Source organism: Notamacropus eugenii, chromosome 6 (genome assembly GCF_028372415.1).
Source record: "Notamacropus eugenii isolate mMacEug1 chromosome 6, mMacEug1.pri_v2, whole genome shotgun sequence".
In the NCBI taxonomy this organism is placed as follows: domain Eukaryota; kingdom Metazoa; phylum Chordata; class Mammalia; order Diprotodontia; family Macropodidae; genus Notamacropus; species Notamacropus eugenii.
In genome coordinates this window covers 48922529-48943275 of record NC_092877.1, presented here as the reverse complement: position 1 = coordinate 48943275, position 20747 = coordinate 48922529, and the positions used below count along the sequence as shown (strand labels likewise).

Here is a 20747-nt window from a genome sequence, read left to right as displayed (position 1 = left end):
GAGTTTCTTGTTGACAGGGATCGAGTTCTGATCCCTCCCAGGGCTCAGTATAGGCCTTGTGCTCATACACACAAGTTGCTTCATTCTTGTTGGATTTGAATTGGTTCTAAGGCAGCGAAGCTGGTTCCGAAGGGCTGAAATTGTAGTTCATCACAGCAGCCAGGAGATGGTACTCTAGGAGAAGGCCAGATGAAATGGATGTTATGTTCTTAGAGAATCACAACAGGATCTCTCATTAGCGTTCATGGGCGTGCTTCATTAGGACAAAAGCCCTGACTGCTGGATTCTTGAGCTCCTTCTGACCACTCTGGTGCTAATTCTTGGCATAGCAGAGGAAAAATTCATTAATTGGGACCCTGTGGATTCAGATTAAGTGTTGGTTCAAACAGGTCCTTTGCTGAAGTTCACCTTTGTTTAGCAAACTTCTTTATAGACTGCAAATTAACTGTATGAACAAGACTGCAAGGGAAAGATGTACAATTCTTTAGGGAGTTTAAAATACTTTGCATGTACCTCCTCTTGTCCCCTGACCCCAACATTTAGTCACGCATTCTCAGAGCTGGAAGGACACTCAAAGGGCCAGTCCAACGCTGGTCCAAAAAGCATTAATCTTATTCACAACATTGCCCACAAGCAGTCACTGAGCTTTTGGTTAAATTCCTGGAGGGACAGTGAGTCCAAATTGAGGCCGTCTGCTCCATCTTTGGCACCTCCAGATGTGAGCTCCCAAGTGAAACAAAATCCAAATCTTCCTTTTCAAAAATACTGAGGCTCTTTGGAAGACAAGCATTTAGAGTTTGCTTAAGGTGAAGGCCACAGGAATTGGAAGTCCTCAGGTTGAAATCTGGCTCTGCCACTTCTTGTATGACCTTGGACAGATTATGTTTTGTCTCTGGGCCCCCTTTTCCTCTAAGAGGTTGGAATAAGATGCAATGTGATACATCTGCACTCATTTCTCTTTGAGGATAAAACAGCCTACTAATCTAAATATTCTGTGGTTTCCAGATAGGTCTACCTTTCTGACTGGACATGTGGCTCACATTCAAGAGTTTGACAGTCAACTGTGGAATAGTGGTCAGAGCCTTGAACTTGGAAGTGAGGTAAACCTAGGTTACCAGCCACTTATTAGCTGTGACTTAGGAAAATCGCTTCACCTGATCCTGGAGCATCAGTTTCCTCATCTGTAAAATGGAGATAACAGCATCTACTTCATAGAGTTGTGAGAAACAAAGAGGTTAAAGGTGCATTGCAAACTTCCAAATTAAAAATAATTATTATTTATTCTAAAGTTTCTAGATCTAAAAGAAGGTAGATGCTGATCTATTAGTCAGAAAGGGTCTACTTTACAAGCATTCATTTCTACAAATCAACAAGCAAATTACAAATATGTCCTATACTCAATCAAGTAGGGCTCCTGATTTTACATATTGGAAACAGTGGATAGGAATAAGCAGCACTTTTCTGGACAGTTTTCCATTTGCTCCCTCATTATGATAGTGAAGAACAATAGAAAAGGACTTTGCATTTATTTTTTTTACTGAATCCAGGGCTGTTAGAAAAAAAAAATAAAAACTCCTAGTAACCTGGTCCTGCTATACTTGCTCTCCCATCTGTGAGCTCCCTAATCTTCTCCTAACTACAAAACTTCAGTATTTTTACCTAAGGAAGTGGTGACCCTACTCCTGGGCAATGTCAACCCTTCTATCTTTCCTCTCCTGTCTTTTCTGATAGAATTGTCCATCAATCATCTCCTCTCTTGCATCTTCAACCTCTTCTGTGGGTTGCTTCCTATTGGTTCACCAACACATTTTGTTCTTAATCCTAAAATAATCTTCCCTTGACCCTTTTACACCATACAATTGTATTCCGTGTATCTCCAACCTTCCATGACTTCAGTTTCTTAAAACAAAAGTTATTCCCTCAACACCATCATTCAGAAATAGCTTTCAGGTTACCAATCACCTCCTTATTAAATGGCCCTTTTCTTCAGTCATCTTCCTTTCTGTCATGATAATGCATTCCACAGAACTGACCACTACCCTCCTCTTTTGATACTATCTTCTTTCATTTCCATGACACCACTCCTCCTGAGAAGCAGTCTGGTGCAGAGGGAAAGAGTGCTTGATATGGAGTCAAAGGAGAAGGGATCCATCTTCTTTATCACCACCAGCAACAATGCTGACCAACTGCCACCAACAAGAGGTTAAGCAGAGGAGTCATGACAGTAGCAGTACCCCCAAGACTGGCACTGCTACTCCCAACCCAGTCCTCATAGCCATCAACAGGGGAAGCAACTTGTGAAGAAGGGAGCCAGCCATCCCCACAAACTGCCAACCAATTACTACACACAGGACAGGCAAGTCCACCTGGCAGAAGCAGCCTGAGCTGAGGCAGGAGGAAGCAGGCCACACCACCACCACAACCACCGCTACATTAACCAACCTCTTTCTTCAGACCCTGATGGGGACAGACTAGGTCCCTGAAACCAAGAGCACTGGGCATAATGGCATTACATAATGATGTTAAGGAAGAGACATTCACATCAGCCCCTGTACCCTAAGAAACACTGGTCTTTTCATATGACTTGCCCCTGAAACATTCCACATGTGTAATCTCCCCATTATAACTGTGGAACATGCTTATGTCTGCATGGGTAGGAAGCAGATATAATGGGGAAGATAACACAGACAGAAAAACACAAGTTCTTTGAAAGTAGGGACTCTTACTTTTTCTATTAGTATCTCTAGTGCTTTAGCACAGTACTTGGCACATATCAAGGGCACACTTTATTCACTCATTCATTTTACTCAATCTTCTGAGCAAAAGAAAAATGGTCAAAAAATGGCTGTTGAAAGCAGAGAATCAGATCATGCAGACTAAATCCATATGTGGTCAGAAATACAATGCTTTTGTATAAGTAAGAAATGGAAAACAATTTTTATTAACATGTTTTACATTTACAATTTTTTTATTAGCTAATCAACATCAACATGCAAAAATAAGCGCTAAATACAAACCTCTACAATACGGTTTTGTTTAAGCTACAATGGTTGGTTGGTTGGTTGGTTTGGAAAAGTCATCAGTAATTGTTGAAGCTGAACTATTAGTTTCTGCAATGAATAATATTTAGACCCTAGACTTATGTTACCATCCTGGCAAGGCCTCTTCAGAAACTGTCCAACACTAGCTGATTTTCATGTGAATACATTCTCAAAGCAAGAAATAAGGCAGTAGCACTAATGATTTGATATTAACCCCTATGCATATAACTAATAACTTTAGAAAGACTTTCACATGAGGAGGGCAAACTGAAAGAGTCTATAAAAACAAGCAATTTGGTTTGCTTGCCATGCTATGTTTTCTTGGTATTTTGGCAGCATCTTTAAGCTTCCGTTTGGAACAAACAACTTCTGCTTGACTCTAGGATGAAGTCATCATCTCATGATCATCACATCCCTGGAAGTGCAATGTCTTAAACTCAGCACTTTCATTATTTCCCTATAGGATCCACAGCAGAGAACACAAGAAGCTCTCATGGAGAAAACCCCTTGTTTTTCCATGTATGATCATTAGCAAAAAGGGAGAATAACTGGAAAAACAAATGGGGAAAATTGAGTCACATTTTTAAGTGGGTCTGAAGGTCCCTCAGTGTTTAAGTCATCCTTAAAAGAAAATTTATTTTGAAAGATTAAAGTACTTTTCAGAAGCATCAAATTTGTGACTTATGTTACAAAATCCTACCAATCAAAATGTTGTTTTCAAGTACAAACTTATTAAGTCATATTTCCTCTCTTTCTAAGAGTAGTTATTGTTGCTCATTGATCTTTGGTCGCAAGAAACAACATTGCCACCGATAGGTCTGATTCTCAAGATGGCACATTATGCTTCTTCGCCATACAGAGCCATGCCTACGGAGGCAGGCCACCTCCTACGCTGTGTCCCATTCCAGCTGGCACTGGCACTCCATCCTGGGGCCATGGGGATCTACATGATGTATACTTTCTCAGCTTGTGAGAAGTTGAAAACTTCTTTGGTTCTTGGGCACACGACTTTGTCATCTTGACGAATGGAAAGCAAGGACTGAAAAACAAGATCAACAGTGAATGAATGCAAGCAAATCAAAATAAGACTGCACTCCACCAATTCCGAAACCAGGCTATTAAGGATCAAAATAAGCCTGTTTTGTAAAAGTTCTGCAGAGAAGACAAACGTTTCAAAGAGAACTCTTAGGTATTATCCCACTCCAATGGAACTGAATGTCTAGAATTATTCTTAATAATTTGGTTGAGATACAACTCCAAAAAGAAAATTAATGGAAAAACAAAGGAAATCAGAAATCCTGAACTTTATAAATTCTCTTCCTGCACAGTGCAGACACAGAGATGCTTCACAGTTTGAAGAGAACACTGGAATAAAGCAGAGAACAAACTTACATTGTAGCCATAGACATATCCATTTGGTAGCATCATGGGTGGATTGTTTTCATTCATGACATCTCCAGAAATCTTGCAGACTAGCCGGGAGTTGGCACAATGGGCCATAGGCAGAGGCTGGGCCAGTTTGTTCAGTGACTTACTACACACAGGGCAGTCTGGGTTCTTTGAACTTCCATCTTCTTTATAACACTGTCTGTTTCATGTGTCAAGAAGTTATAGCTTAACAAGGATTGCAATTATTAGAAAAAAAAAAAGGCAACAAATGGCAGAGTGGAAAGAGGGTCAGTTTTGGAATTAGGAAACCTAGGCTTAAGATCCAGGTTCTACACATTTTATCTGTAAAATCTTAGGCACCTCAGTTGACCTCTAAATCTCATACTCTTACTTTGGAGAAAGGGAACATTTTTTGATGAACTATTTACTGCAATATATAAACTAGTAACAGTAAGCAACTTAAAATTTTTACATTTCTGGTATCCCCTGTACTTTTGTAGTGTACTTTTACTGGAATTAAGACAAAAAAGAAGACACTCCTTCCCCTCCACATACATACTCTGATCCAGGCACTGATACTGTCTTCCATGGCCGCAATGCTCTCCTCCTGCCCATTTGCCTCCTGGCTTCCTTCGAGTCATGGCAAAAATCCCACCTTCTACAGGAAGTCTTTCTCAACTTAATTCTAGTGCCTTCTCTCCAATGTATCCTGTATATTGATTGTTATGTACACAGTTGTTTGCATGTCATCTCCCTCATAACCTGAGCTCCTTGAGAGTAAGGAAGGTCTTTTGCTTTTCTCAGAAGAACTAAATAAATGTTTACTTACTGACTGACACTAGTGCAAATGGGTAACATAAAATTAATTCGAAGTGACTGAATATAAAAGAAACTCATCTTTCCCTTTGCAACCTCCTCCCCTTGCCTGTCCCCACCCAACTGAAAGCAACATAAATGATGACTAGCATTGTGCTTCTCTATCAGGGGCTTGACCTGGATTTAGGGACCTGGGTTTGAATTCTGTCTTCAACACTGAATAACATTGTGAACCTGGACAAATAACTCGGCCTCTCTAAAGTTCAGTCTCCTTCCTTACAAAATGGGGACATCAGTAATCTCTTTGTTATGAAGATTGCATGCCTCTATAAAGCCCTCCACAAACCTAAGAGCACTATAAGAATGTTAGGTGTGATGATAAGGATCACAGTCAGAGTCATTTCCCAGAGTCTGATCATGAGGTACTTGAAGGTAATGATGATTAACCATCTCTGGTTATGGAAATGACCTTCCATGCCAATGGAAGCTCAGGCAGGTCCCACCAGAGGGGAAAGTTTTGGGGGGCTGACCCACGGATGTGTTTTATGTATGCCGTAAGAATCAAGTTAACTGACTTTGAGAAGTCTCATAACCAGAATGGCTGCAGAACAATTAGTATTTGGGTCAAAGAAATTCTTGAAAATCATCTATTAAATCATACTGTAAAGCAATTTAACAAATCCTCCATAAAATTTCATAGTAACTGTGGGTGCAAGCAGTACAAGGAATATTACTATAGGTCCTAGATTGCAACCTAGAGCAAAAAGGGTTTTCCAAGGTCATCTGGTGAGAATCTCTCCCTTTACGAGGCCCAGGGGCTAGGGCACTCACCCAAGGTGACAGAGGCAGAATCCGAACCCACGTATTCTGACTGCACTATACTGCCTGATTTTGTATATGGGAGGAGCTGAGTCTCAGATGAGTTGATAAATGCCCTGTCCATGGTCATACCCCTCAGGAGTGTGAGTCTCATGAGTTTATGACTTGGGTGCGATCTACAGACAAAAACGGAAGGGAACAAGAGTAAATTACATGGATAATAAAGCAAAATAAAAGAAATTTTGCTTCAATTACCTGGTTATTTTGGGAAAATCTATTTTGACCCGCGTTATCTGAGTGAATGCTTAAAGTCTTAAAGAATTAGTTTTGTAGTCAGAAGATCCAAGACTGATACTTACTAGTCGAGGACTGTGGGCAAATCATAACCTCTCTGTGTCTGTTTGCTTGTCTTTAAAATGAGGACAGAAATACTCATCACTGTATCTTACAGTATGACTGTAAAAAAGGTTCTTGGCAAACCAATGAGTTACAGAAAATGGGCAGTAATCATTAATTTACATAGTAATATACAAATTTATATAGTAACAACAACAGTAGCCAGGCATTTATGGAGCACTTTAAAGTGCTTTAAAACATCTCATTTTATCTCCACACATAATCTCTGTGATGTATATGCTATTATTATCCCTATTTACATTTGAGGAAATTGAGGCAGACAGAGGTTCAGTGACTTGCCATTAGTGAGTGCCTGAGGCAGGATTTGAATTCAGATTTTATTGACTCCAAGCCTGGCAGTCCCTCCACTCTGCCATCAGCTGCCTCTTAATGTATGGAAACCTTTTGCCCTTGGGATTCCCTCATCTCTGCTGAATGAAGGCACATTTCATTATCTGTTCTCTATTACTCAAGTCATCTTTAAAAAGGTCATTTTCACTTCCTATTGCAGTACATTATGGATAGAAGAAGAACTTATGAATAAATAAGAGATAGCATTATGGGATGTAAAGTGGGTAACTTTGATTACATTAAATTAAAATTAAATTTGATTAAATTAAATTAAAAACTTTCTGTACAAATAAAATCAATGGAGATAAGATTAGAAGAAAAGCAGAAAATTGGGGAAAACTTTTTAATAGTTTCTCAATAAAGCCTCATATCTCAAATATATAGCAAACTGAGTAAAATTTATAAGAATTGAAGTCATTCTCCTGTTGATAAATGGTCAAAGGATATGAACAAAAGCTTTTGGAAGAACTCAAAGCCTTACATAGCCATATTAAAAAAATATTACAATAACTTTAAGATACCATCTCAGACCTATAAGATTAGTTAAAATTATGAAGGGGTAAATGACAAATATTGGTGGGGATGTGGAAAAATTGGGATACTGAAACACCATTGGTACAATTGTGAAATGATGCAACAACTCTGGAGAGCAATTTGGAATTATGCCCAAAGAGTTATAAGACTGTGTATATCCTCTGATCCAGCAATAACTATTAGGTTTGTTTCCCAAGGTGATCAGAGAAAAAAGAAAAGAACCTATATGATCTAAAATATTTATAGCCGCTCTCTTCATAGTAGCAAAAAAGTGGAAACTGAGAGGATGCCTATCAACAGGGAAATGGATGAATAAGTTGTGGTAGGACTGTAATGGAATACTACTGTGCTGTAAAAAAAGATGAGTTGGCTGATTTTAGAAAAACATGGGAAGACTTACATGAAATACTGAGTGAAATGAGCAGAACCAGAAGAACACTGTATACAGTAAGCAATATTGTTTGAAAAGTAAATGCGAACGACTAGGCTATTCTGAGTAATATGAATATTCAAATCAACTACAAAGGACCTGCAAAGGCATATGCTATCCACCTCTAGAGAAAAGACTGATATATAAAAGTATGTATTGTAGCATTTCACATATAAATCTGTGTCAAATGTTGGCCTTCTCTAGTGTGGGATTGGGAGGGAAAGACAGCTTTGAACTCAAAAATGTAAAAAAAAAAAAAAAGTAAAAGAAAATTTAAAAAAATAGAGAGCATTAGTTATTGAAGTATTATAGCTTCGAAATGCAGTGGTTGCATTGTCATTGGCAATGAGAACATGTTGATTGTACGCAACAGCAAATTTATATTTTGTGTCTACTATTTTGTCTACTATTTCTTGTTTTATCGTTAAATGCTGCTGATTTAGCTTAGTTTGTTTCATGCCCAGCTTTCTTCTGACATTGTGTTTTGTTTATAATCTGCTATCACTTTCCTCTGTACTGCTTTGAAAATGAGTTTGTATGCCAAACTGTGGTTGCTATTATCTGTCAAATTCTTGCTGGGAGAAGTTATCCTGGATACTTTTCCCACTGTGGCAAATGCTTTATATCAATTAAATTTCTTTTTTTTTAAAGAAGTGGCAATAGTCAAAAAAGGTTCCCTACCTTTATCCATTTCCTCTTTTTCAGCACCAGTAACTTGCCCAAATAGTTCATGACAAAGTTGTTCTAACTGAACAGTGTTCTTTTCACCTTTATTTTTATAATTTGGAGTTTATTTAATTAACCTTTGATCTAACCTAGCTGGTGTTCTGACCACACATAAATCAGTGATTTGGAGATGATCCCCAAACTACCAATTAGTCATTTTCTGTCTGTTAAAATTCCCCATTCCCCAATATTCTTGTGGTCAAATTATTTATATGCCTGAGAATCAGGAAATACTACAAACACTAAAGAATCAAGACTAAGGGTCAACCCAAAGGTACTGGAGATATGTGTGGAAGCACAGTGTGCTAGACTCAGAATCTGCAAGACCTGGATAGGAATCTTGCCTCTGACACTTAGTGGCTGCCTGACTATTTGTCTCCCTTCATCTCTCTGGGCCTCAATTTCCTCATATATAAAATGGGTATTTTGTCCTGGAGGACCTGAGGTCCCTTCCATCTTTAGTAGGAGCTAGAGAAGAATCCAAAAGGTGGTAGGATCTTTACTTAGGAAGGAAAGGATGAAAATAATACATGATGGTTGCGAAGGCTAAACTACTCCACTCTGTTTCTGTTTTATCATTTAAGGAAAATGTTCTTTAGTGCTAGAAAGGAGGCACAAAAAGGGTTGGCAGGGAGAAAAAACTCAACAAGTACGGTGCCCACTATCAGTGAGATCTGGACGAACTTGATATCGCTACTGCTCAGGCATGTCTGACCCCTGTGGGGTCTTCCTGGCAGAGACACCGAGGTGGTTTTACCACTTCCTTCTCCAGCTCATTTTACAGATCAGAAAACTGAGGCAAAAGGGGCTGACTTGCCCAGGGTCACACAGCTAGTAAGTGTCTGCGACCAGATTTCAACTCAGGAGAAGATGCCTCCTAACTCTCATCTACTGAGCCACCTCACTGGCCATAATAACAGTACTAATTAAAACAGAAAACTACCATCTCAGTGCTCATCCTTGTTGACCTCTGCAGTATCTGATAATGTTGAACATCTGGTCGCTTCTAGATGACAGGTCTTTGTCACACTTTCTTTCCTGTCTAAACACTTCCACAATCTCCTCTGCTGATTCATTGTCCTTGTTACGTTTCCTAACATAGGTCCCCAAGGATCTATGCTGGTCCTTCCTCTCTCTACCCTGGCTCACTTAGTGATCTCAATAACTCCCATGGCTTTAATTATCATTGACAGGCAGACAATTCCCAAATCTATCTTCAACAATCTAATGGATGTTTCAAACTGGATGTTCCATAGGTATCTCAAAGCTTAATATATCCAAAACAGAACTCATCATTTTTCTCCTCAAAACCACCCCTCCTTCAAAGGTTCCCTATTTTTGTTTAGGGCACCACCATCTTTCTAGTCTCACCCAAGTTCGAAATTTTAGCATCATTCCTGATTCCTCACACAGTAAACAGAGCCAAGGTTTGAACTCAGTTCCTTTGGATCCAAATCCAGAACTGTTAATGGTTAATAGCTGAGCAGCAGCTCACATGTCTATGACACTTGATGGTTTACAAAGCATTTCCCTTCATAAAGCTGTGAGGTTCACATTGCTACTATCCCTATCACCATTTTAAAGATGAGGAAATCAAAGCTGGAGAAGGTCAAGTGATTAGTGAGTAAGCAGCAGAAAGGCAGGATAACTGGCCTTTGGCTCCAAGCTAAGTGTTCTTTCCACTTCACTATCTTGCTGTTCACTGAAAGAGAGCTCTTCCTTATGCTAGAGGCTTTTTTGTTCAGGGAAGGGTATGTAGATGAACCATACTGGGACTTCCAACTCTGAGGTTTATTGAGTTTGTGGCTACTCTCACAACATGACAGACAACTTACTGGGATTAATGGTTCAACTGAACTATTAGTTTCACTGTCCGGCTGAAACCTAAATCAAACCAGTCAACATTTCTGAACGCAGATGGTAAACTGATAATTACCTGACTGTATATCCTTAGTATCATTACTTAGGTCTTCCTTGTTTCTTTAGATTATAAAAAGAATAAACTTGTTGCTACTAAAGGAGCAGATGCTGGAGAGAGCAGACTCTAGGCTCCATACTGACTGTTTAGAGACACCTTAGCACAGTCACTTCCTTTTCTGCACTTCAGAGTATTCATTTGTAAAACTAGATGTAAGATTAGAGAATTTCTAAGGTTTTCTTCTAGATCTAATATTCTATTATTTCAGGCTGCTTTAAAAGCCAGTTTAGAAAAAAATCAAGTTATTAAGTCCTTGAGGATATAAATTTGGTAGGAAAATATCATTCTACCATGAATAATGGCATGACTTTTGGCATTCATATAAAACCTAAGAGAATTTTCTCTAATTATTTCTTACATCTTTTAGAAATATGGCCATGAAATACTACCAAATAGGTACGTTCATTTGTTAAATCAAAACTAAGGAGCATCTTTGAAGGGTTTCTTTTTTAAGATCACAGATTTACAGTGGAAAGAGACCACGGGGTCCATCAAGACCCATTTTCTCATCTCATGCATGAAAAAACTGAGGCTCAGAAATCTGTGACTTGTCCTAAGTTACACAGATGTGGTGTTCCAGCACTAGGAAGAGCACTCAGGTCCTGTGACTAATTCCAGCATGCCTTCTACTCTATTACACAAAACTTAGAGCAGAGAGGGACGTAAGAAACCATTTTATAAATGGAAAAACTGGGGACCACAGAGGGGAATGGTCCCCTGAATCTGAGCAGGCTGCACGCCACGGTGAGGATGCGCTCCTCCTGCCCCTCCTTGTTAAAACACTTGTCCTTCAAGGTTTGAGGTGGCTGCCTTATCTTTCATGAAACCCTGCTTGATGTTCTCATGAGAAAGTGTCACCTTTGTTCATATTTTCCTAGAGCACCTCAGGTATCTTCTCTGCCCTTATCCCATTCTGCCTAGTAGTATGCTTGTCTGTGCATGTTTTCTTCTCCGTAGCAGACTGTAAATTCTTTATAGATGGGACTCATATGCTAGTTGGTTTGCAATCTGCATATCCTCAGCTCTGAGCACAAGATCCTGGCCCCACATTTAAACCTCTGTCCGAGATCATGTAACTAGTGGGTGCTGGGGCTGGGATTCAAAACCACATCATCTGACTCTTTATATCATACTGCACTACCTAACACTGACACAAATAACAATAAACCTGTGTTTCTTTAAAAATCAGGTCAGTTTCATCATTCATTTCATCTCTTCTATCATATAGAAAACCTGCTTATTTATCCAATGATATTCAGGAATTACATGAAAAAATGTGATTCCTGTAAAATAAAATTCACCTAGTTATTTTGATGGGAACTAAATATAAAACCAGGTTTCAATTTCAGATTATGCTTACAATTTGTAGCCAAGAAAGGATACGGTGTTTTTATGGCGGAAAGGCCTGCCTGGAGTGTGATGGTGAAGACGGAGTTGTTTCCCAGCTGATGTAGCCTGTAATTATCATACCTAAACTGCTGAATAAGCATCCTCCATCGGGCAGGGTCCAAAAGATCCTGTAAAGAAATAAAAGGAAAAAGACTAGAAATAAGACCCCTTTCTAGTTTGAAGATTCTAGATGAGAACTATTTATCCTCTAAGCAAAATTTCACAGACTGCTCCATATTAATTTCTAACCAGATACACCAATAATTAAATAACCTGATCATCAAAAAAAGGGTTTGTTTTTAAAAAAAGAGGGTAAAGAGGGGGTAGCAAGAAAAATTGCCAGATGGCAATTATAAGCATTTCATTGGAAGACAGGAGGAAATGAATTTTAAAATGAAAATTTTTTTTCCAACGCAGGCATTTATAGTATTGAAGGTCATTATTGAAACTTTGTTATTTTTATTCTTTGATTTAAAATCCACTGAGGTGACCTTAATATTCTGTATTTAATTTTCTGGAATGTTAGCTTGGTTATGAAGCGAAATTAATACTCTGGAATGTCAGAATTTTTCAAGCTATGGAATTAAAACACATGACTGAGCAAACTTCTGTCAAAGAAACAGAAATGTTTTAAGTCCAGTCAGTTCTGCTGCATTAAGGATCCAACAGGACTCAAGCAACAGAAACAAACAATATCTAGCAAAGCCAAACCTCCAAATCCAGTATTTTTAGAGCCTCAGGTTCAAAAAGATAGAAGACAGAGGAATCCTTCATTTTAGAGAAAGACCTGTGTTATTTCAAAAATGTAACTCACTCTCAGGCTGAGAAAATAAGTTTAATCTAAATCACACTTAAATTTACGAGATTTTTAAGCAGAGGAAAATTCTGTTTAAATTAACCCTGTCCTAGAGTACACAATCAGTCTTTTTGGTTGGTTGAGATAAAATGGAGCAAAACTGACCCCCTAGGCCTTGGCTGTCCTGGAAGTAGAAGTCAGAGTAAGACTGGCTCTTGTAAACAGCTGGTTAGTTGTTTAATTCTAAATGGCTGCCATAGACAGTCTTGTATTTGGGAAGCATGTCAATAAAAATCCACACACAACCCAAAGATTATTTTTTTTAAATTAGTTCTAGTAATGTTGTCTTTCATTTCTCATAAAATGTCTTGTAGGGCACAGTGCAAATGAAATTACTAAACAAGGCATCTGTGCAGCCTACAGATTCTGAGTCACCACCAAGAGAACTATCTTGATTATGAAAAGGCCCTAGCCTGTGTCTTGGAATGGTATGAATTAATTCACAATATACAAAATGCACATATATAGACTTAATTAAATGTTTGCACCCAACAAAGAGTTCACAAACTTAACAATGTTTGCTCTGAAAAACTGCTTTCTATGCACTCTCTGATATGTGGCTTTTGTAAAGCTAAGTATTTTGTGTTTTTAATTGCCTCTAGGAGTTGGTATGTACCCAAATCCCAACTCTGTCCCACTGTGGAGTATGGTAAGGATTTTTTTTTCTACTGGCATTTTTTATTTAAAAATTTAATTCATTTTTTTTGGGGGGGGGGGGTTACAGTTTAAATTCTAAACAATCTCCCTCTCCCACGCCACTAGGAAGACCATCATTTGACAAAGATTAATAAATCTATGTAAAACTAAACTATACATACTTCTATTTATCATTTACAAGTATTTTTTTAGAAGATGAAAGGTGAGGTCTCCCAAGAGATGACTAAACATTGTGGTGCCTGCCATAAGATTTAACCTTCTCTTCGTTAATGTTGGATAGTGTCCCTGTTGCCTTCACCCCACCATTGGGACTCACTCTCTGCTCTAAACATTCTTTCAGCACATATGCACACAACTAGTCTTATTTCATACTTATTAGGGGAATGGGAGGGGACATGAATGGCCTACAGTTTTCTGGGCTCCTCAGGGGCTTTACAGTTAGAAACAAATGGCAACTAGGGAACTGTTCTTTAACCAATGAATGGCAATAACACCCCCAGATCTCCATGAAGTTTCCTAAGGGTAATGGGATCTGTACCCACCACTGAAGTAGGTGCCAAAGCAGATCCGCCCTGTAAAGGGATCGTTATCTGAGAGGTGTTTGTGTTCTTCATTCTAGTTTATAACATCTGAGGAAAAGTTTATACACATACCAATAAATACATGCATGTAGAGGTGAGTTGGGACAGAAAGCTGAGGGCCTCATAATTAGGTGCACTAGGTGAGGCAGCGCTATCTCCTACCACAATGAGAAAAGGTGCATGAGGAGAGGACTTGGAAGAAGATAAACTCAAAGGCATAAATTTATCATTTTGTTAGAGGATCATTTTCACATTGATATATGAATAAAAGGATGAATAAAAAAGTATTTGTTAAGGACTGGGTATGTATCCAACACTGTGCTAAGTGCTTAGATAAGACAAGAAGCATGATGATCCCTCCCCTCTAGGGGCTCAAACTTAAAACAGGACAGTAAGGGAGAGGGACAGTCTCCTACAGGAAGTTACTGGGAAGATGATGAATGGCATCAGAGGCAATATATTAACTCAGCTTTACAGTGTAAACACAGAATGTTTACAGTTCTAGCTTTTCCTATAGCTAGACGTGGAAAGTAGGAGGTGCAAGGCAGTGAATCAGAGGGAAAATATCAGGATTAGGCCAGAGAAATGCTGCAATTAGAGTGACTTGGGAGGTACTCATAGAGTGATTTCAACAGAAGCAGTAAGAACAGCTGAAGGACCCTATTGGCAAGAAGGTCAGCTTTGTTCTATAAGAGGCTGCTCTATCATATTCAGAGTGATTCTTTTGAGCTGAAGCCAAAGAATAACATTTTTAATCTAGTGCAATTCAAGGAATCTGAAAGGTGAGGAATAAATAAAAAATTATACAAAAGTCCCAACAGTGAGAACTTCAGCTTAGTAAAACTAAAGAGAGATGAAAGAACTGACTAAATAGTTATGCTTTCAGGTAAAATTCCATCTCTGAAAGTTATGGAATTTTTTCTTATGCAATAGTGAGGCATTAAGAAAACGGGGAAAAGGACTATTTTCCTAACTAGGTTAAAAAAAAAAAATCCTGCCAAACGAAATGAGCTGTCAAACCTCGACTTCTTTACTGGTCTTCACAAGAGAGGTATCTCCCTGCACTGATAAAAATGACAGCCACCTCTCATTTCATAAAACACTGATCTGTTAACCATTTGGCTCTAGTCTTTTAGAAAAATTGCTGAATGTTTTTAAAACTAGTGCCTCTGACACAAGGAAATCATCAAAGAATATTCATTTTCTTTTACCATGGAAAGTCTCTTCCTAATGAGTTGCTGGAATAATTGCATGAGAATCAAGTTAACACGTATATGTCATGTCACCTACCACAGTTTGTAGTATATTTGCTTGAGAAAGCTCACATCCAGCCTAAGGCTGTGGCTAAATCATGACATCCAAACAATCACACATCTCTTCTGCACATATCATGCAGTAATACGCTTGCATTCCCTTTATGTTAAGGATCAAATTTAATTTCAAAGTCAGAAATATTCACTATGGGGCGTAGACTGTGTGGGTTCCATGCTCTCTCATCCCTCAGTACAGGTTAGGCAAGACAAGTATGCCATTTTTCCCTGTCCAATATTACCCTACCCCAGACAAAAACCCTACGTAGACAACAAAAGACTCAAAATGCTCAAATGTTTAAAATGAGGAGGAATTCACTTTTAAACAAAGACAACTTTATTGATGTTCTCATAGGTTTAGAACTATTCCATCATGGCACAAGATGAAGATGATTTTGTGTTTTAGGTTGTATTTCACACATTACAGACCAAGGAATGCTGGGAGTTTTACTGAGAATCTGTTGGATCCTTCAGTTTTCCTGGATAGTTTTCTCAGTTTCTTTCCTATTTTGAAATTTTCAAGTTGTGAATTTTTTTCTGTCTAAAATACTATTGAATTGCTAACCCAGAAAACTTTATTCTATCTTTAGAAGTTCAATGATTAGCCTAATATTTATTTATATGGAAGACTGAACAGTAGGACTTTAACTGCCAAAAAAGTATAACCCAGAAAGCTACTGTCCTGAAGAATTTGCTTTGATGAGCATGTATTACTAGGCATACCAAATCCTAAATTTTGACCATCAGGGGAAGAATAATTTAGGTCACAAGAGTACATTATTAAAATTAAACATTGGTCTCCGCAGGTTACTAAAATTCTTATTGCATAACAGTAAGACAGTGAAATTCTTTTAGTAGGGCCCCAAACTTACAGAAAATTCTTATGCAAGGAAGGGAGTAATCAAAGCTTGAGGTCTTAACTTCCACTTCCTGTTTTAAGAAAAATGTGGTATTTGAAAATGATTACCTGACTAACTGGAATCCTTAATAAACATGACTCAGAGCCTCCGGACTTCCTTCAATATTTGAACTGAAGGGAAAGAATCTACTAAGTTCTGGCTGACTTTTAAATGATGTGGTCAAACAGAGGCCAGAGAATCACCACAGAGCTTGCTAGAGGAATGTGCTCATTTCTTGACCCCTCTCTGTCTCATTGCCTCCCCTCTGGTGGAGAGACACCAGGATAATTTTTACTTCAGTTTTGCTTCTGAAAGTCCACTGAATTTCTGCTGAGTTAATAATGGCCACTGGGTGACCTCCCGGAGCCCTATGCCAGGAACTAGTACCGCATAAAATCAAAGCTGTACATTTCATTTGGTTTAGTTACAATGCTAATTCAGCAAAACCTTATGACTTAGGGTTGGTATTTTTTTTTCCCTACAAGGACTAAAACTTATTTTTTATTCTTTGGAGTTCTGATTGCATGGAACTCTTCCTATTTTTTTCCCTGGTGCTTTTGTATTTGAGTTATATAGCACTACCTATAGATGGGGATTTTAAGCTCCCTCATTTCAAAAGCTACAAGTTTTTAGACTTTAAAAATCCTTATGTTGTTAGTGATTTACTACCAACCAAATAGGTTTCATTTTGTTACTTCACAACGCAGCACTGAATATTTTCTAGACTGGCTATACTTCTTTTTCCATGGAGACAGGCAACTCTGGACAGCTCTAACAGGCTAGCTGGTAACTGTAAACCTGGTTGGAGTATATTTTAGAAGGCACAATGATTCCTGTGCCACAGTTTTCAAGGGCTATTTTGAAGCTCATTGGCCCATACTGCACAGGAAATTACCAATCAAATTTGAAAAGTTTCTCACCCTTCTCACTGGTTCCTTCTTTGATACCTTCCAAAAGTAAAATTTTTCCCTACCTTGCAGAAACTTTTAATAATCCTATTACTTTTCACTATTAGACTACTTCTTTTCCCTTTCAAAACCAAGTTTTTCAAAAGGGCTGCCTTGACTTCCTCACCTCCCACATCTCCTTATTCCACTTCAGTCTGCTTCCACACCCATGGACTACAAACTACACTGAATATTCATCAGTGGTCTAATCATCAAATCCAATGGCCTCTTCTTACTCCCCTCCTTTACTTCTCTGGTATATTTGGTCTTGCTGAGAGACATCTTGTATCATAATGTACTTTATAACATTGTAGCTAGTGATCTCCCCCAGCCCTGAGCTTCTCTGGTACCTGAGCCCCTCAAGTGGTGATCAGAATATGCTGTCTTACAGTGTAGTGTCTGAACAGGGAACGGTAACAGCATGATCTCACTTATTTCAGCTCAGAACCACAGTCACCTCTGCGTTTGCCTCTTCTTTGAACTCCCACATTGAGTCCATTGTTAAGTCTCCTCAATTCCATCCCTGTATCTCTTGTGTCGATTGCCTCATTCATCACTCCAACTGCCCCCCGTATTTGAAACTCTCATTACTGCTTGCATGGTTGATTACAGCCATTTTCTATTTGCTCTCCAGGCCTTCACATCAGGCTCACTCCTCTTCAGTCCATTCAGCACACAGTGGCCCAAATCCTTTTCCTAAAGCACAGGTCTAAGCACTTCCCTTTCCTGCTCAAAGGCCTCAGAGGCTCACTATCACCTTAGGGGTAAAACAAACTCTCCCTAGCGCGGTGTTAAGGCCCTCCACAGTCTGGCCTTAATCTGTCTTCTACAGCTAGATTTCACATTATCACTCTTTTCCAGCCAAGGTGGTATTCCCAGCTTGATCATCACTCTCCAGGCTGTGTACTCATGTGATTTGTCATGATTGCGATGAGCTCCTTGAATAAAATATTTGCTTAATTAAAGCTTGTTCACCAACTCCTCCATTCTGCATTTCAGAATCCTTCTTTTCCTTCTTCTCTGTGAATCCTTCTCTGAGCCCCCTTAGCCACAAGTTCTTTCCTTCTTACTCAAACATTTTGCTTTTGTCTCTGTCACTCCCCACTTAATATTAGTATGTTCCAAAAAGAATGTAACCAACTTGAAAACAGGGATTATATCTTTTTAAATCCCCAATGGCTAGCATAGTTCCATATTCACAGCAGGGGTTTAAGTATTCTGTTTAACCACTAAATCCTTCACAACGTCTAGCAGACATATGAATTACTAATAATAGCCAATATTCATATATGCCTTTAAGGTTTGCAGAACATTTAACGTATCTCCTCTGATTTGATCCTCATCATAATCTACTGAGAAAGTGGGGCAGCTAGGTGGTGCAGTGGATAGAGCACCAATGCAGGAGTCAGGAGGACCTGAGTTCAAATCTCATCTCAGAGGACACTCACTAGCTGTGTGACCTTAGGCAAGTCACTTAACTCCAACTGCCTCATCCTGGGTCATCTCCAGTCATCCTGATGAATATATCTGGTCATTGGATTCAGATGGCTCTGGAGGAGAAGTGAGGCTGGTGACCTGCACAGCCCTCCCTCACTCAAAACAAAGTCAAGTGCAAGTCATGTCATCATTTCTCTGATGGCATGGTCTTCTTCAGCAATGAAGGATGAACACACACACACTGAGAAAGTACTAAAGGCATTAGAACCTCTTGGTGCCCCAGATCAATCTCCAAGATGGCAAGGGTCTATCTGTCCTAGTAGAGGGGATTTCCCTAGTAGAGGGAATTACCAAGATCAATGAAATCAAAAGTCTGGAATGGGAAAAAATAAACAATCAACTGTTGCAGAGTAACAAGTGCAAAAAGAGAAAAAGACAATGAGTTTTTAAAAAGCAGCTATAGGCAGATCAAATGCAGTGACCACATTACTTATTCCTGAGGACAGAGGACAAAAAAACAGAACTCCCTCTAAGTGGTATTAGTAACTATGGCTAATAAATACTATCTATCCAGATGGAGGCTGTCTCTTGGGTGATTTTTTCTTTGTTACATCAGAGTGTGGGTTTGGGAATGGATACTGGGAAGAGACTGTAGGATAAAGAATGAAAAGCTTTAACAAAACTTTAAAAAAATATAATAAAAAGTATGATCACACATATAAATAGTGACACTAACTATATGTCAAAAGAAAACATTTTATAGTCATTAGAAAATTATGGATAACCACAATCCCATTACATAATAGTTATCTCATTTAGTTGACTATCACACAATTATAAAAGTTACCTTATAAGGAGAGATATGAGTGTCTGAAGGAAAGGCTAACATTCCCATCACTTGTCGAACCTCATCCAACTGACTTCCTTCAGCTTGACTGAAGTGCTTTCTTGCATGTCTAAAAAACAATTTGGAATATTTCAATTTACTTTATTCATCTTAATGAATCTGAGATAAAAATAAAAGTGTTTGTGTAATCTGTATAAAAAAGATTAGAAAAAGGAAGGCTTAGCTGCAAACTTTTAGGGATTCTAGACACAAAACCAACAGTACAACATGCATACACTAGACATGAAGGGATAAATTATTTTAATATTAAGAGAATTTATCATATATCTGAAGCTCTAAGCTCAAAAACAGTAACGTATATTCAATTTATTTGCTCATTACAATCTATCATAGTGATACCTATCATTTGACAGAAAACTGGTAAAGCAATCAAGAAGTCAGATCTCTGTCCATTCTGTTAGATATAAGGCCGGACCTTTACATGCAGGTTTCAAAGGTGGCAAAAGTAGTCATTAACTAAATCATTTCATTTATCAAGATGCAAACCAAGAATGAAATGAAGCAAGTATGTAATATTTCACAAGATATACTAGAAACCAAATTAATCATTAGACATGAACTTGCTCATTCTTGCTCATTGACTTTAGTTTTCTAGACATCTGTTAAAAAAACCAACTCATCACAGGTCTATAAAGCGCTCTTACAAAACTCTAAGACCCTTCAGTTTTAAAACAGAAACAAATGAGTTCAATTAAATTCACAAATATCTTCAAGACTAGCTATTCTTCACTTGTCTAAATGTTTTAGACACAGAAAGTGGGAACAGGATGCAGTTAATGGTCTATTAAATTTTTATTGACATTTTAAAAAAATAATGATAATTTTCCTCAGTATTCTCCACCCTCCTTCTACCAGAGTATCATCCTGTATAACAAATAATATTTTAAAAGTAAAAAAAAAAAAAAAAAAGGAAAAAAATCAGCATAACTGGTCAGAACTTCAACAATGCAATGGACCAACCTATTTGTGGGATTCCCACCTCTGTAAAGGAGTCTCACATTTCTTCTTTCAATTCATTTTTGTGCTTTGAAATTTTGCAACATTCATTCATTCAGTTGTTCTTTCCATTTATGTTGCTTTCGTCACTGTGCACATTGGTTCCTTAGCTTTGCTTATTTCACCGTGTATCAGGTTCATGAAGACCATTCCATAGTTTTCTATTCATCATATTCACCATTTTTTGGGAGCACAGTAACATTCCATTACCACAGTTTGTTATATGTCATTCCCTAATCGATGGATATCTGCTTTGTTTCTAATTTTTTGTTATCCCAAAAAATCTAC

The 20747-nt window shown here is 38.3% G+C and overlaps 1 protein-coding gene across 4 annotated transcripts in view; it reads right to left on the bottom strand.

The window, feature by feature from the left end:
* Positions 1 to 2907: 2907 nt before the first annotated feature.
* MAEA (macrophage erythroblast attacher, E3 ubiquitin ligase) overlaps positions 2908 to 20747 on the bottom strand; it is a 128256-nt gene continuing 110416 nt past the window's right edge. For all 4 annotated transcript variants that reach the window (XM_072619956.1, XM_072619954.1, XM_072619957.1 and 1 more), the window contains 4 exons: positions 19404 to 19512; positions 11864 to 11997; positions 4434 to 4629; positions 2908 to 4080 (listed from right to left, as the gene is read on the bottom strand). In XM_072619956.1, the coding sequence (XP_072476057.1) occupies positions 3985 to 4080; positions 4434 to 4629; positions 11864 to 11997; positions 19404 to 19512 (535 nt within the window). In that variant the 3' untranslated portion in view covers positions 2908 to 3984. The remainder of the gene's footprint in view (positions 4081 to 4433; positions 4630 to 11863; positions 11998 to 19403; positions 19513 to 20747) is intronic.